Source organism: Panthera leo, chromosome D2 (assembly GCF_018350215.1).
Source record: "Panthera leo isolate Ple1 chromosome D2, P.leo_Ple1_pat1.1, whole genome shotgun sequence".
In the NCBI taxonomy this organism is placed as follows: domain Eukaryota; kingdom Metazoa; phylum Chordata; class Mammalia; order Carnivora; family Felidae; genus Panthera; species Panthera leo.
In genome coordinates this window covers 8,918,348-8,936,754 of record NC_056689.1, presented here as the reverse complement: position 1 = coordinate 8,936,754, position 18,407 = coordinate 8,918,348, and the positions used below count along the sequence as shown (strand labels likewise).

Below are 18,407 nucleotides of genomic sequence, written 5' to 3'. Positions count from 1 at the left end.
TAACTGGAGTTAGTGGGCGGGGCCGCAGTCCGACCCGATGTCTGCCCCCAGCCCACTGCTGGGGCCACAGTCAGACTGGTGTGTGCCTTCTCTTCCCCTCTCCTAGGGGCGGGATTCACTGTGGGGTGGCGTGTCCCGTCTGGGCTACTCGCACACTGCCAGGCTTGTGTTGCTGGGGAACTGGCGTATTAGCTGGGGTGGGTAGGCAAGGTGCACGGGGGCTGGAGGGGCAGGCTTAGCTCGCTTCTCCTTAGGTGATCCACTTCAGGAGGAGCCCTGTGGCAGCGGGAGGGAGTCAGATCCGCTGCCGGAGGTTTGGCTCCGCAGAAGCACAGAGTTGGGTGTTTGCGCGGAGCGAGCAAGTTCCCTGGCAGGAACTGGTTCCCTTTGGGATTTTGGCTGGGGGATGGGTGGGGGAGATGGCGCTGGCGCCTTTGTTCCCCGCCAAGCTGAGCTCTGCCGTCCGGGGGCTCAGCAGCTCTCCCTCCCTTTGTCCTCCAGCCTTCCCGCTTTCTGAGCAGAGCTGTTAACTTCTGACCTCCCAGACGCTAAGTCGCGCTTGCTGTCGGAACACAGTCCGTCCGGCCCCTCCGCTTTTGCCAGCCAGACTCGGGGGCTCTGCTTGGCCGGCGAGCCGCCCCTCCGCCCCGGTTCCCTCCCGCCAGTCCGTGGAGCGCGCACCGCCTCGCCGCCCTTCCTACCCTCTTCCGTGGGCCTCTGGTCTGCGCTTGACTCCGGAGACTCCCTTCTGCTAATCCTCTGGCGGTTTTCTGTGTTCTTTAGGCAGGTGTAGGTGGAATCTAAGTGATCGGCAGGACGCGCTGTGAGCCCCGCGTCCTCCTACGCCGCCATCTTCCGGAACCTCCCATCTAAACCACGTCTTCTTTAACCATTCATTAGTTGATGGACATTTAGGCTCTTTCCATAATTTGGCTGTTGTTGAAAGCGCTGCTATAAACATTGGGGTATAGGTGCCCCTATGCACCAGCACTCCTGTATCCCATGGGTAAATTCCTAGTAGTGCTACTGCTGGGTCATAGGGTAGTTCTAGTTTTAATTTTTTAAGGAATCTCCACACTGTTTTCCAGAGCGGCTGCATCAGTTTGCATTCCCATCAAACTTCTAGAATTATTCAATAAGACCAATAACCCAATAAACTGGTATCGGCAAAAGACCTGAACAGTTACTTTGCTAAAGGACATCCAAAAAGCCAATGAACATATGAAAGCATACTCAACATCATTAGTCATCAGAGAAATGGCAATTAAAACCTGACGAGATAGAGCAACACACCGACCAGAATGGTTGAATTTAATTAGACTGACAATATCAAGTGCTCATAAGGATGAACTGCAATTAAACTCCTCACACACTGCTAGTGGCAATATGATTTAGTACAACCACGTTGGAAAACTGTTAAAACTAACACACATTGATAAATCTAGATACGTAGCTACTCTGTACCCAGCAAGTCCATTTCTGGTCACACATCTAACACACATAAGAGTTGAGGGGCGTTGGGTGGCACAGTCAGGTGAGCATTCAACTCTTGGTTTCAGCTCGGGTGATAACCTCACGGTTCATGAGATTGGGCCTCACATTCGCTCTGTGCTGACAGCATGCAGCCTGCCGGGGACTCTCTCTCTCCCTCTCTCTCTGCTCTCCCTGTCACATTCACACTCTCTCTCTCAAAATTAATGAATGAACTTCATTTACAGATTTCAAAGATTTAAAAACAGTTTGTGTCCTCCAAAACACACACAGAAGAATATTTACATCAAGGTTTTTCAAATACCTTAAAACTCAAAAGAAATAAGTTTCAAAACAAGTGTGTTTCCAATACGTATCCTAAAGATGTAGCATAAAAATAAAGAGATAAACTCTGGGATAGTCACAATGGAATGCTACACAGACATATACAGCAATTAACTAATCATACACACAACATGGGTATTTTTCAAAGATACACTACTGAACCAAAGATGCCCGGTACTATATGTATATATACACACACATATAAAATACACATGGTTGTTATACACATATACAGACAGTATGTCTTAACTCAATATAACTTATTCCAATAAAAAAAGATAACATTTGTGTTATCTTTTTATAGATAGTATAGATATCTTTAGTATAGATAGAAATAGAAATATATACTATAGAGAGTATACATATCTTTAGGTAGTATGTCTTAAGATGTCTTAACTCAACATAACTTATTCCAATAAAAAAAAAAGATAACATTTGTGTATAAAAGTGACAGTAGGAGATTCTGGGTGATTCAGGGACAGTGAACATTTGAGTCAAGTCAACATGCCACTTCCAAAGGTTCATCGGAGCCTCTAAACAGTGATTCCTGAAGACCACTTCAAAGACCATTTCAATGACCTTAAGCTCTGAACTAACGCTTTGTCATCTAATTTCCTCCTAAACTCCAACTGACTCACACTGACGGACTCAGCTGGGTCACTCTGGCCTGGGGACTCTAATATCCATGGCTCCTCTCCTTGCTCCAACTTGAGGATCACTTCTGGTTTAGGAATGGATAACCCTGTGAATAAGAATCGGATCACGTGGGACAAACTGGATGAGTTTCAGGACTCCTCAAGGTGGACGACAGTATAACTCAAAGACTACACAATAAAAAAAATTTAATTTAATCCCTGTTATGGGACAGAGGGAAACAAATTCCTTGTGACAACCAAAAGGGATAAACCATCCTTGGCCTCCAAATTCCAAAGCTAAATATTACTGTAGTCTACAAAAACTCTACAGGTTTCTGTAAATAAAAAACTGGAGGCCTGCCTGAGAAACAAGCACTACCTACCCACTGCGACAAGGTGGCTGTAGTTCTCCAGCATCACGTCCCTGTACAGGGTCCTCTGAGCAGGGTCCAGGCGCTGCCACTCCTCCTCAGTGAAGCCCACAGTCACATCCCCGAATGACAATAATCCCTGCAAAAGCACATTGTGCTCAGTCTAAAGTAGTCAGAATCAGGAAATATGAAAAAAAAAAAAAAAAAAAAAGATGTTCAAAGACAAATTCTTGCATATTTTGCTGTTAAAAACTGACCAGATAATGTTACTAACCTCTACTATATATATATATATATATATATATATATATATATATATATATATATATACCTTGTTTTGTGTTAGACTTTGCGAGTAAAAAAGAGATTAGAGTAGAAATACCACTGACGAATCAATTTATTCTTTAATGCAAACGATCTGAGTGCACACATGTACTTGGAACTGCCCTGGTTCTGACAATTCCAAGTGGAATAAAATACTCTTTCTGATCTCAAAGAAGATATTCTCATAAGGAAACCCACAAAGACATACCTGCCACAGGAATTAAAGAATCCACACCTAAGAAGGCATTACATTTATACACCAGGCTGATCCTTGGCACAAAGAGAGCCTACCACCATCAAACAATAAATAAGTAAGAAGAAACAAAAACAGTAAGAAAATACAGCAAACATCACAGATTGCGGAGAATCTGATTTCCAAGCCACCACATTATTAAATTCAATTGCCCAATGTTTAATCAAAAAATCACAAGGCATAAAAGAAAACAGGAAAACATGTAACCATATAAAACTCCTAAAAAAAAAAACAACAGAGGTGCTAATGAGCTCCTTGACACAGGTCTTGGCAATGGTTTTAGGTTTGACACCAAAAGCAAAAAAACAACACAAGAAGAAATAAATAGGAGTACATCATAACTAAAATGTTTCTTTGCACACCAAAGAAAATCATCAACAAAAATAGAAAGGAAACCTACTGAACACAGAAAATATTCCTGACTCCTGTATCTCATAAGGGACTAATAGTCAAAATGTATAAAGAACTCACATAACTCACTTGCCAAAAAAATATGAATACACATTGTTCAGAGAAGGCACACAGGCCCATAAAAAAGATGCTCAACATCATTCATCATTAGGGAGAGGCAAATCAAAACCACAATGATATTACCTCCTACCTGTTAGAATGGCTATCAAGAACACAAGGAGGAACAAGTGTTAACAAGGATGCAGACAAAAGGGAACACTGGGCACTGTGCGTCGGAATGTAAACTGGTGCTGTGGAAAACAGTATGGAGGCTGTCCAGACAATTAAAAGTGGAACTACCATATGATCCAGGCATTCCACTTCCAGTATTTACCCACCCCCCCCCCAAAATAAAAACATTAACTCAAAAAGACACATACACCCCATGTTTGCAGCAGCATTATTGACAATATCCAAGATATGGACACAACCTGTCCACTGATGGATGAATGCATAAAGAAATTGTGGTATGTATATACAACGGAATATGATTCAGCCATGAAAAAGAATGAAACCTTGCCATTTGCAACAACATGGATGGACTTTATGGCATGATGCTAAGTGAAATAAGTCAGGAAGAGAAAGACAAGTAAGTACCATGTGATCTCTCTTACATGTGGAATCTTAAAAAAACAAAAACAAAAAACAAGCTCATACAGAGAACAAGTTGGTGGGGGGTGGGGTGGGGAAAATGGGTGAATCCTTTTCTAGTTTAAAAAACTGTCTTCAAGAGAACAAGGAAACTACAATATCTTTTATGAACATGGATGTAAAAAGTCCTCAACAAAATATTTCCAAACAGAATTCAGCAGCATAGTAAAAGGATTATTACATATCACAAAGCTATAGTAATCAAAACACATGGTACTGGTACCAAAATAGACACAAAAATCAATGGAACAGAATCGAGACCTCAGAAGTAAACCAAAACCTGTATGGTCAATTAATCTATGCCAAGGGAAGCAAGAATAAACTTTGTGAAATAGACAGTCTCTTCAACAAATGGTGCTGGGAAAACTGGACAGCTCCATGCAAAAGAATTAAACTGGACCACTTTCTTACACTATACACAAAAAAGAAACTCAAAAGGGATTAAAGACCTAAATGTCAGCCCTGAAATCATAAAACTCCTAGAAGAAAACTACACCCAGTAACTTCTTTGACATGGGCCATAGAAACACTTTTCTAGATATGTCTCATGAGGCAAGGGAAGTAACAGCAAAAATAAACTGTTGCAACTACACCAAAATAAAAAGTGTTTGCATAAAGAAAACCATCAACAAAACAAAAAGGCAACCCAGTGAATGGGAGGAAATATCTGCAAATGATATATCCAATAAAGAGGTTAATATCCAAAACATATGAAGAACTTATACACCTGATAAAAGCAGACATACAGGAGCACCTGGGTGGCTCAGTCAGTTAAGCATCCGACTTTGGCTCAGGTCACGATCTCACGGTTCGTGGGTTCAAGCCCCACACTGACCTTTGTGCTGACAGCTTGGAGCCTGGAGCCTGCTTCAGGTTCTGTGTCTCCCTCTCTCTCTGCCCTTCCCCTGCTCCTGCTCTCTGTAACCCTCTCTCTCAGATACAGGAAAACATGTTCAATATCACTCATCACCAGAGAAATGCAAATCAAAACCACAATGAGATATCACCTAAGACCTGTCAGAATGGCTAGTATCAAAATGAAGTAACAAATGTTGGCGAGGATGTGGAGAAAAATGTAAATTTTTGGTGGGAATGGAACTGGTGCAATCACTGTGGAAAACAGTATGGAGGTTTCTCAAAAAAGTAAAAATGGAAATACCATATGACCCAGTAGTTCCACTACCGTGCATTTAGCCAAAGTAAATAAAACACTTAATTTGAAAAGACACATACACCCCTATGTTTACTGCAGTATTATTTACAATACCCAAGATATGGAAGCAACCCAAGTGTCCACTGATACATGAAGGAATAGAGAAGATTTGGTATATATACACAATGCAATATTACATAGGCATTAAAAAGAATGAGATCTTGGCATTTGGGACAAAATGGATGACACTAAAATGTATTATGCTAAGTGAAATAAGACAGACAGAAAAAGAAAAATATCACATGATTTCACTTCCATGTGGAATCTAAAAAACAAAACAAATGAACAAAGAAACAAAAGAGACCCATAAATACAAAGAACAACCTGGTGGTTGCTAAGGGAAAGTGTTGGAAGATGGGTGAAACCAAGAAAGAGGATTAAGAGTTACAACCTTCGAGTTATTAAATAAATAAATCATGGAGATGAAAAGTACAGAACAGCAAATAAGGTCAGTAATATTGTAATAATGTATGGCAACAGCTGGTGACTACACTTATTGTGGTAAGTACTAATGTATACAATTGTTGAATCAGTATGTTGTATACCTTACGGCAATATAAAATTGTATGTTAACTGTGTTTCCTTTAAAAAATAAAAAAATAAAAAAATTTAAAAAAAAGGGGGCGCCTGGGTGGCTCAGTCAGTTAAGGGTCCGACTTCGGCTCAGGTCATGATCTCCCGCTCTGTGAGTTCCAGCCCCAAGTCGGGCTCTGTGCTGACAGCTCAGAGCCTGGAGCCTGCTTCAAATTCTGTGTCTCCCTCTCTCTCTGGCCTCCCCCGTTCATGCTCTGTCTCTCTCTGTCTCAAAAATAAATAAACGTTAAAACAAAACAAAAAACAAAACAAAACAAAACAAAAACAAAACAAAACAAAACAAAACAAATAAAATAAAATAAAATAGGGGCACTTGGGTGCCTCAGTCACTTGAGCAACCCACTCTTGATTTGGCTCAGGTCATGATCCCAGGGACATGAGATCGAGCCCTGTGTCACACTCCACACTGGGCATGGAGCCTGTCTAAGAGTCTGTCTTTCCCTTTTCCTCTGCCCCATCCCTACTCATGTCCACACTCACTGTCTAAAAAATTAATAAAATTTAATTTAATTTAAATTTTAAAAAAGGATTATTATACACCATGACCAAGTAGATCCATTTCTGGAATGCAAGGATTGTTCAACATACAAAAATTGATTAATAAAATACACCACATCCATATAATGAAGGAAAAAAAACCCACAGATGACAATCTCAAGTGATACAGAAAAAGCATCTGACAAAATTCAACCATCTTTCTTGTAACAGCAGTCAACAAAAGAGGAATAGAAGGGAAATACCCCCACATAATAAAAGCCAAAAATCTAACACACACACACACACACACACACACACACACAGGAAAAATTATTCTCAGTGGTGAAAAGGCGGAAAGCTATTCCTCTCAGATCAGGAGTAAGGTCGGGATGCCTGCTTTCACCACTTGTCTTCAACACAGTACTGGATGTTCTAGTCAGAGCATTAGACAAGAAAAAGAAATAAAAAGCATCTAAATTAGAAAGGAAAAAGTAAAAGCATCTGTGCAAATGAAATAATATTACATGTAGAAAAACCTAAAGACTCCAGAAAAAAAGCGGCTGCATCAACTAAATGAATTCAGCAAAGTAGCAAGATACATCAACACACAAAAATCAGTTGCATTTCTATATACGTACAATGAACTATCTGAAAAGGAAATTACAAAACCAATTCCACTTACCAAAGCATCAAACAAAATCTTAGGAATTACTGTGACCAAAGATGTAAAAGATCTGCACAATAAAAACTACAAAATAGTGCTGAAGGCATTGAAGAAGGAATTAATAAATGGAAACACATCCCATGTTCATGGATTAGACAACTTCTTGTTAAAATGTCAATACTACTCAAAGTGATGTACAGTTTCAATGAAATCAATGAAATCCTTAGCAAAATCCCAATTTTGCAGAAATTAAAAAAAAACCCATCCTAAATTTCAAAGAAATTTCAAAGAAACCAGACTATCCACAACAATCCTGAAAAACAACAAAACTGGAAGACTTACACTTCCTGATTTCAAAACTTAGTACAAAGCCACAGCAATCAAAACAGGATGGTACCAGCATAAAAAGGGACAAATAAGACCAATGGAATAGAAAAAAAGTGTCCAGAAATAAACACTCACACATATTGTCTAATGATTTTTGACAAGGCTGTCAAGACCACTCAATGCGAAAATGACATCTTTTCATCAAATGGCACTAGAAAAACTGCACAGCCACATGCAAAAGAATAAAGTTGGACCCTTACCTAACACCATAGACAAAAATCAACTCACACCAAGAACCTAAATTTAAGATCTAAAACAACAAAACTTAGAAGAAAACATAGGACAAAAGATCCACAACACTGGACTTGGCAAGGTTTTCCTGGAGATGACATCAAAGGCATGGGTAACAAAGAAGAAATTGACAAACTTTTCATGAAAATGGAAATATTTTCACTACAAAAGATACTATCCACAGAGTTCAAAGTCAATCCACAGGAAAAAATATTTATAACTCATAAATCTGATAAGGAATTAATATCCAGAATATATAGACAACTCCTAATATTCAGCAACAACAACAAAACCCAAAACAATCCAATTCAAAAATGGGCAATGCAGTTGAACAGATACTTCTCCAAAGAAGATACACAAATGGCCAATACACAAGAAAAGATACCAAAGGAAATACAAGTCAAAGGTACAGTAAGATCCCACCTCACACCCGTTAAGATTGCTACTACCAAAAAAAGAAAAAGCAACTGTTGGCAAGGATGCAGAGGAAACGGAACCCCCACGCTCTGCTGCTGACAGTGTAAAGCGGTACAACCGTTGTAGAAACAGGATGGAGCTTCCTCAAAAGTGAAACTAGAATTACCTTACGGCCCAGCAATTTTCCTTCGAGGTATATACCCAAGAGGAGGTCTCAACCACATGTCTGCACACTCGTGTTCACCGCAGCATCATTATTCACAATAGTGGAAACATGGAAGCAACTCAGGTGTCCACGGACAGGTGAATGGACAAGCATAATGTGCATATACGTACAATGGGATATCACTCAGCCTTAAAAATGGAAAAAACCCTGCAATACGCTACAACATGGATGCATCTTGAGGGCGTAATGCTAAGCGAAATAAGCCAGTCACAAAAGGACAAAGACTACAGGATTTCACTAATACGAGGTACTCAGAGTAGTCAAAATTACAGAAACAGGAAGTATAACGGTGGTTTCCAGCGCCTGGAGGTAGGGGAGACCCGGGAGTTATTGTTTAATAGGTATAGAATTTCAGTTTTTACAAGATGAAAAGAGTACGGGGATGAATGGTAGCGACATTTGCCCAACAATGTGAATGTATCTAATACCACTGAAGTCGCTCCCGTCACCTCCCAGAAGGCGTTACGCGGTTACCATGGGGACGGGACACTGACCACCGGTGGCTGGGAGGACGAAGACGGAGCCGAGTGGAGGAGAACGTGGTTCCCCCCCTCCCCCCAGGAGAGAAGCGACCACCCACGAGCGCCCCCGGGCCAGTTTCCGCCGGTCTTACCGAGGCCTCGGGCGGGCGACCCTTCACCTCGGAGACGAAAACACGAACCTTCGCTGGGTAACAAGCGCGGGGACGCGCTGGTTCGCATTCGATGCATACAGACGGAGCAGGACTCACCCCGCGCTCAGGCACCGAGCCGTTTCCTCTGTCACCGGCCCCACCCGCGCGGGGCCTCCGTCCCACGGGTCACCCACATTCAACCACAGCCACCCGACTTCTTCACCATGGGGTAGTCCCGCCTGCGTCCAGGCGCTCAGCGGCGAGAGCAACAGGGACAGTCCTCTCGCGATGCTGCGTACACCAACGTGAACTACCGGGAAGAGAGCAGTGCACATGCGCAGAAGGCCCCGAGCGGTTCCTGTGCCTGACCAGGGTGATCACGCTGAGTTTCCCAAGTCCCTGGCGCCACCTCCTTGGAAAACACCTTTCATTCTTAGGCGACATTGGATAGAACTGCCCGATTTAGCAAATTTGGTACAAGCAGGAGGCAATGATGCTACAGTTTGACTCACTGTTTATCCGAAATGAATGCTAAGTACCTAAACATACACCTCTTTCATTAATTCTATATCACTGATGAATTGGCTCTCCTAGAGGTTCCTTCTTTTGCAGAATACACCTGCAGAATTTCTCCAGGGACAGTTTGAATTCCATTTATATTGTGTAAGGGTTAAATTGTACTGTAGGGCTAAGGCTTAGCTTAAAAGATGACAACTTTGTTCTAGCACTGCAGGTCAAAAGATAACAGCCTTGCTTTTAACTCTTGTAAATCATACTTCATACTCTTGTGAATCAGGCTTTACCAATGAAGGAAACAAAAGCTCAAAAAAGAGCGTCAGAGACAAGGACAAGGAGATCCACTGGTTGCAACTTAGCAGCAGAAAGTCTAAAATAATCACCTCATTCGATAACTGTTTCTAACTCATCTGGGAACTGTTTCTCTGTTCTGTTCCCAGATAATGATAAAACGATGTGATCGGGTTTAAAAACTCTGTACCCCGGCCGTTCGAGGCCACACTCTTATCAAGAGTGTTGGTCCCGATCGGTCAGCCTTGCCTCTCATTGTAATAAACTTTGTTGCAACTGTCATTGGTGCCCGTAGCATTCTGTTTCAGGAGTCGTGTGGATGCAACCATTCTAATATCGACAGTACCATCCCTCTCTTATTTCGTTCTTCGCCCTTTCAGACATCATTGATGAGAAAGCATACTCAATTCAGCATTATGAGTGGTCAAGAATCACCATTCGTATCACCAACATTGTTAGGGCAATATGATTTGAAACAAAATCTTCTCCAAACCTATAAACTTAAACACTCAGGGAGAACACAAAGAAAACAATTTTAAAATTCAGTGCCAGGATACATATCAGATACAATCGAAAGACAGAAAGAAAGCTCACCCTTCTTTATAGCCAAGCAGATACAACCCATCACATAAATGTTGCAAAGATAAAAAATAACTAGTCTCAAGCAGGAGGATTTCACACCATCATTTTGTGACACATTCTTTCCCCTAAATTTACCTGGTAATTAGAATGACCACCTGTGTTAGTTTATTGGTGTTACAACAAGTTAAAAAACAAGATTCTCATATCCTTATGACAGTAAGTAGTTTTGCAACATGGATCAAGACCCCCACTACCAAAGTTTAGGCTTCTACACTCTCATAGAATATGGGATACAGAACTGCCAGCTCCCTCAAAGTTTACTTCCCAAACAGATGGTTCTGAGGTCCTTGGGAAAGATATTCTAAGTGTAAAACTGTCAAAGACATTTAACAAGATTTATTGTTTATTCTCAATGGTGCAGAGAAAAAATTTACAACTTGAAAAAAGAAAATAATCTACAAGGAGGGATGTCTCTTCATTTTTAGCAGAATATTAAGCCTCTTATTTTGAATTTGTAAATGCCTTTACACACTCTTACCACTTAGTTAATATGGTACTGAAGGTCCTAGAAAGGACAATTAGGCAATAAAAATGGAAGAAAAGGCATCCAGATTGGAAATAAAGTGCTAAAACTCTTTCTCCCTGCAGATGACATGAGCTTCTATATAGAATATTCTTATGATCCAGACAACAAACATCAGAATAAACCATTGCAACACGTTTGTAAGACACAAGACCAATATATTAATAGCAAATGAATTTGTATACACTAGCACTAAGCAATCCACAAACAAACAAAATGTTCTTAGAAGTGAATGTAACAGGGGCACCAGGGTGGCTCAGTTAATTGAGCATCCAACTATGGCTCAGGTCATGATCTACAAATGTGCCCACATTCAAAAGGAGGGGACACAGGGGCACCTGAGGGGCTCACTCAGTTGAATGTCTGACTCCTGGTTTTGGCTTAGTCATGATCTCACGGTTCTTTGGCTTAGATCATGATCTCATGGTTCAAGAGTTTGAGACCCACTTCAGGCTCTGGACTGCTGACACAGAACCTGTTTGGCATTCTCTATCACCCACATCATCTGTCCCTACCCTAGCTTCTCTCTCTCTCCTTGAAAAATAAATATACTAAAAAAAAAAAAAAAAAAAAAAAAGGGACACATACCTTCCCTCTCAATGAGATAAGGGTCAAAAGATTTGCAAATATGTTTTGAAACCTTTACACTTAGGAGACCACTTAATAGTGCCTTCTTTCATCTCCCCAACGGAAGATGCAGAGGAGCTGGGAGGTTAAAAACATCTCAAACTTCCTGAGGTTTTATTACCTGCAAATGTATGAGCACTACTGCAAGAATTGTGAGCATTTGTCTAAGTTCAGCACTGAGCAGGCACTTTAAATAGCGATACTTGCACAGGTCTACTCGCATCCCACCTGCGAGAGGTGGTCTACTAAACAAAAAGCCGGCGGCTTACAGGGGAAGCGAACGTTCTACGAACGCCTTTTTCAAGAGCCCAGGATTGTGCATACTGAGAAGTGACAGGAGTGCCTTGGTCACTATCAGTAACATCTAGAACTAGAAAGTGAACAGGAATATCCTGCTCGGCTCCTGTATCATAGCCATAGGACCTGGAGAAACATCTGTTACCGTGATTTACATTCAGGCTGTACTGTGAGGCAAGACATTTCCAGAATTCCTTACCCCAGGGTGGGGCACCTCTTGGGTTAATGGCCCAAGAGTACGTAAAATTTGCAGATGGGGCCACTTGTTGGCCAGAGGCGCCAGTCTTAAGAGGACTACTTGACGTATGGCCACTTATGCAGACTCTTGGGTCCTTCCCTTCATCAGGGACATCCTGGATAAGGGATGAAAGCCAGGAACATTCCCCCGAGCTCCATCACGTGTCAGGATGATGATGGCATCTGTAAAGTCTACGAACTGCTACTGCTGCTCATTCAGTTCATTCCAAGGGGCTGTCCCCATAACGGGGTCCATGAGAAGGGAGACATCTTCCAGCATCACAGCTGGGCTGAAGCAGAAGAGCACAGCCCCCTTGCAGCTGGGATACGCCAGAGACCCCACGTTTGGCTCCATCATGCAGCAAGGAAGCGTCAGTAACCATGCTTGCAAGGTACTGCTTCCAATGACTACTACTGTTGTTGCCAAGCTACAACAGGCAGTTGGGTATGGAGGGTCCCAGGCTCAGGGAGCCTCTTTGTGCTGGGGCACCAAGTATATGACCAACAACTGATGCTCCAATGGGGATTACTGCAAGGCTGAAGAAGGTAGTTTCTTGCATCAGAAGCCACTGGGCAACCTATGGCCACCCTGGGGAGGCGGGGGTCTACAAACTCCAGGAGGAATGGGGGGATACTGGCAAAGTTTCTGCAGTGAAGAAAGGCACTCACAGGAGTGCCTGTTGACTTCAATGTGGATTGATTCTAGAGCCTGTTTTTGGAGGGGGTCCTATACAAGTTGGGCCAATTGATGGTGAAGCCATCAATAAAATTGAGCAAACTGTGTAAGTGGGGAATATGTCGCTGGCAGAACCCAAGAAGAAAAGACACATTTGTATTAACATTCTGTGTGCTAAGAACACACAAGACAAAGAACAGTCAGTAGCAGTTTCATCACAGTGGCAGGGATGCAACAGTCCAAGGTTTACAAGTAATTTTCAGGGAATTTACCTGAGGTGGATCTTTGCAGTATGTATGGGAAAATGAATTATCACAACTTTTGTATGTGAACGCCTAATACATGGGTGAAGGATCTCCTTGGAGGATGAGGTCATCAATATACATACCTGGGTTCCTGAAGAAATCTGGGTGCAATTAAGGTATTGCCTGCAAAGACAATGTGCAATGGCAAAAAGTTGTTGGGATATCCCATTGGCAGCCTGCTGAAGGTGTACCAGGACCCTTTGGAGGCGAGGGCAAACTGTGGCTGAGGTTGCTGAAAACAGCACTGAGAAGAATGTACTGGCAAAACCCATAGTAACAAAATATTGGTTGCTGCTTAGATGAAGGCAGTTATTTCAGGAACAGTGGTGTTGGGTCCCGGACAACTGGCCACAGCATTGAGGATGCGGTAACCCACTGTGACATGCCAACACTATTTCCAAGTTTAAGAACGCAGTAAACTGGAGTACTAAATGGAGAAGCAGCAGTGATAAGCACTTCGTCTCTGAACAGGTGGTTACCATGCTTTCAACCGGGACATACAGTACACGGGGGTCCCCTTCTGACAACCCAAATTCTACGTGCCAAAAGTTCATATTCACTCGACTGGAACCCACCATGGGAATGGGCTATAATTAAGTCAATGGGTGCTGTGACCACGGAGAACTCAGGCAATAGTTCTGTGGATTAGGAGAAAATATACCTACTCATCCGAATGTCTCAGGTTGTTCATACTGGCAAAAAAAAAAAAAAAATAACACAGCCCGGGTGGCTTACAAACAACACAAATTTATTCTCAGAGTTCTGGAGGCCCTCAAGTCCAAGACAGATGAAGGGGCCAGCGGTATCAGCACGTGGGGAGGGCCTCCCTCCTGGTTCGCAGACATCTGTCCTTTTGCTCTGTCGTCACTTGTGCAAAAGCCAAAGGCGTTCGCTCAACACTTGTGAGGGCTTTACTCCCATTCATGAGAGCTCTACCCCCATAACCTCATCACATCCCAAAGGCCCCACCTCCAGAGACCATCACACTGAGGACTGCAGTTCAACATATAAGTTCTGAGGAAACAGTCACCCACACTCCATTTTGTGGTCAGTAACTCCTCTAAGATTTTAGGGAATGACATGATCAAATTTAGCCGAAGGCCCAAATACAGCTGTAATTCAAGCCTTGTGTAAGGTCATGACAATTTGTCAACGGTGCGTTTCAGCAGATATTTAAGCCATTTCACAAACGATCTAGCGAAGGTACAAAAGCCAGTTAGTGCCCTTGATCTTCTGTTGCATAAGTTATCTTCGTATAGTTTGGACTCCCAGCTGGGGCAATCTGTGCACCTTCATTTCTGTCACTTCCTTGTTTCCTTTTCCTGTACCTAAGTTCCTCCCACCCCTCATTCTTTCTTGCCAATTCTTTCCTTTTTGTTGTCACTCAATATACGTCAGGGGGGTTTCTATTCACTCTGATCGCACGTACAAGTTGCCTTCTCCAGAGAGCCCCCGGGGAGGATCTACGGGCTCAAGAGCCCACTCTATGGCAAAGGTTACATTGCTTCATACGGATTAAGGATCCTGGGCTTACGCTGCATTCCAATGATCCCCTTTGCTGTGGCACAGGGTGAGTGCTTTCCCCTCTGAGCAGGAGGATGAGAACTTTTCTCAACAGAGGCAGCAGAGCACAGCTGCAAGGAGCAAGCGTGGCCCATAACCCGGCGGTTGACCGAATGTCTTCCGTAGGGCTGCCTTTTTGCAACAGTGCAGGTTTCTTCTCTCTCATTTCTCTCTCTACAAATTCCCTCACAGTATTTTGGGTTTCTAGCCATGTGAAGTGACAGCGTTCAGTTTTTGTCGCCATCCTGACACCTGTGGCGGGGGCCTGGGTGGTTACAAGGAAAAGGACCACAGCCCGGCAGTCCGCCTCATAGGCAGCTGCTGCTTCCCGCAGGGAATGCCAGTCAATCTCTCTGGGGTCACGGTTCACAAACAATAAGGTCATTCTGTCATGGCAGGGGTCAAGGCCATCAAGCCCCAGGACTCCAAGGGTAGTCCTTTGGTGTACTGAAAAAACCCCAGCGCCTCGCAAACCCCAGGTTCACTGGCTGAGGGTTCTGCATTAGCGCAGTTGAGGTCCTTCCTCTGGCAATTTGGAAGACGTCCCCTTTTCTTTCTCATCAGCCTCTGGGCCACAGGACACCACAGGCGTGCACCTCGGCACCCTCGGGCGTGAGGCGTGTGTGCAATGGCAGCAGGGGAAGGGGCAGCAAGAGATGGGGACGGCCGCTGCCCGCACGTGAACAACAGCTCATCACACACCGAGGGCCGTGCACGCTTCATGCTCCCGGGGCCAGGGCAGCCCAGCTTTCCAAACTTTCACCAAGGGCCATCTGCATGCCCTCCCCGCTGGGGCACAATGACAAAAACTGGTAAGCGTGGCTACCCTCAACAGCCGGGGACGGCCAACACACGGTACACAGTAACCGGAGAGTGCCAGCCAGACCCTCGACCCTGGGTACCTGGGGCTCAAATGCTCACCAGTTAAAGTGCGGTGTCGTCACTGCCTCTACAGGCAGAGCGTCTCACGACACCAGCCAAACTGACTGAACCCGGAGCCCAGGCACCTGGGGTACAGCCAATTAACAATTCTTAGGGCCAAGAGCTTGTTGCCAGGGGAGGAAACAGTGACACCCAAAGCAGGCAGCACAGTCCACAGCAAGAGGCTGTCTGCAGCAACCGGTAGCTCGGTCCCAGGTGGCCTTTGTCCTATCTCAGAACTCGTTAGTCAACAACAATCACTTAATGACAATTGGATGAACTAGGTCTTACGTGGTGACCCGGGTCTTAGATGGACCATCCTCTTAGTCATGCCCACTGTGTTAACTGCCTCCTGCTAGGAGGGTTCACTCCATGTTGGTTTCAGATGTCAAGAGTCTAGGACACTGGGCCTTAACTTCAGACCACAGTTACTGTAATTAAAAATATTCTGAAGACTATAGACACAGCTCAAATGTTCATCAGTGGCCATTATATTTGTAGTGCAGGAACACGGGACCAACGGAAACTTAGTACAGAAACAAGATGTTATGAAGAGAGGTGAGAAATTTACGACACTTGCAGAAAAGACAAGGAGGCTTATAACAACAGGAAGCTACAGCTGAAAATAGGCTTTAGTGATGGTCAGTATATGATTTCTGAGAATGCATTCTGCCTCCCACCATGGGAAAAGTGGTACTGAATACTGTGTTTCTAACTTCGTAATTATAGAAGAAACACCCTCGGAGATTCCTCTATATTGCTATAGGCAGACAGGATGGTTCATTTCTTTCACACACTTTACATTTTAGCGTAGTCGTAGAGTTACAGACACATGGAGCAGAAAGTCGAGTTCCTATACACCCCTTCACTCCTCCCCCTCTGCAGCCCCCCATCATGCATATCTTGCAGTAGTGTGGTCCATTTGTTACAACTGATGCGTCAATGCTGATACAGGAGTACTACCTGAAGACCACAGTTTACATTAGGCCTTACCCCGTGTTACATTTTTGGGCACTGGCAAAGGACCCGCACGCCATGTACCGCTACGATATCCTACAGCATACTCCCACTGTCCTAAAAGCCCTCCATAATCCACCTATTCAGCCTTCCCTCCCCTGCCTCAATCCTCTGGCGACCACCGATCCTTTTACTGTCTCCCCACGTGCCTTTCCAGAACGCACTACAACTGGCAATGTAAGGTGGAAAGCCTTTCCGATTGGCTTGTCTCATTCAACAATATGCACGTAAAGGCTCCTGCATGTCTCCTGTTACCGAACGGCTCATTACTTTGTACCACCCACCCAATCACCGTATCCTAAAACCTGGTTAACTCGCACCAGCGCGTTTTATTGTCGACTCCTGGAAATTTCCTACATGGGCAATCATGTTATGTGTGACTGTACACAGTTTTCTCTCCTCCTTCCCAATCCAAGTCTCTCTCCTTCTCTGGTCTTGCTCTGTTGGCGAGGACTTCCAGAAGGAGGGTGAAAGAGCAGGGACAGGGACCTCTTTGCTCTCCTCTTCTCACTGGGAAAGCATCTAGTGTCTCACCATGAAAGTACAACGTTAGCTGTAGGGCTGTTGGAGATGTTCTGTACCAAGTTAATGTTTCCCATACTCCCAGCCTGCTGAGATTTCTTATTGTGGATGTGGGTTAACGTTTTGTGAAAGGCTCTTCTGCACCTACTGATAAGATCATATGATTATTTCTTCTTTTGCCTCTTGATGCGACAGGTGACTACCCGACTATCAAATGTTGAACCAGCACAGCACCCCTGGAATAAATCCCACATGGTCATGGCACGTAATTATATATTGTGGGATTCAACTTGGTGATGATTTATTGAGGATCTCAGCATCTATGTTCCGAGACATACAGGCATCTAGCTTTCCTTTTCAGAATTTTTTTAAAGTAATCATACCCAACCTAGGGTTCGAACTCAGGACCCCGAGATTAAGAGTCGCGTGTTCTACTGACTCAGCCAGCCAGGCACCCCTGTTGCTTTCCTCTCCTATAATGTCTCTGCCTGGTTTTGCTACTATAATAAGCATCACAGAATGAGTTAGGAAGGATTTCTTCTACTCCTCCTTTTTGGAAGAGGTTGTAGAGAACTGGTGTCATTTCTTCCTTCCTTAAGTGTTTGCTAGAAGTCACCAGTGAACACATCTGGGCTTGAACTTTCTGATTTGGAAGATTAAGGATGAACTCAGTTTCTTTAATAGATATTTGCTTATACAAATTTATACTTCTGTGAGTTTAGGCAGATTGTGTCTCTCAAGGAATAGATCTAGGTTATGAAATTTGTGGGCAGAGTTGTCCGTAACATTACTATCCGTCTAATGTCCATGTAATCAATTGTTATGTGTCTCTTTCACTTCTGATATTGGTGAGTTGTATCTACTCTTTTTTTATTTAAAAAAAAAAATTTTTTTAATGTTTTTATTTATTTTTGAGACAGAGAGAGGTAGAGCATGAGCAGGGGAGAGG

The 18,407-nt window shown here is 43.4% G+C and overlaps 1 protein-coding gene across 1 annotated transcript in view; it reads right to left on the bottom strand.

Annotated features, from left to right (window-relative positions):
* The window catches only part of LOC122201673 (zinc finger protein 37A-like), a 141,801-nt gene extending 131,960 nt beyond the window's left edge, over positions 1-9,841 (bottom strand). Inside the window, exons 1-3 of the mRNA XM_042907550.1 lie at positions 9,439-9,841; positions 2,834-2,960; positions 2,454-2,557 (exon numbers count right to left, since the gene is read on the bottom strand). Coding sequence (XP_042763484.1) covers positions 2,454-2,557; positions 2,834-2,867 — 138 coding nt within the window. The 5' untranslated portion in view covers positions 2,868-2,960; positions 9,439-9,841. The remainder of the gene's footprint in view (positions 1-2,453; positions 2,558-2,833; positions 2,961-9,438) is intronic.
* Between the last annotated feature and the right edge of the window lie 8,566 nt (positions 9,842-18,407).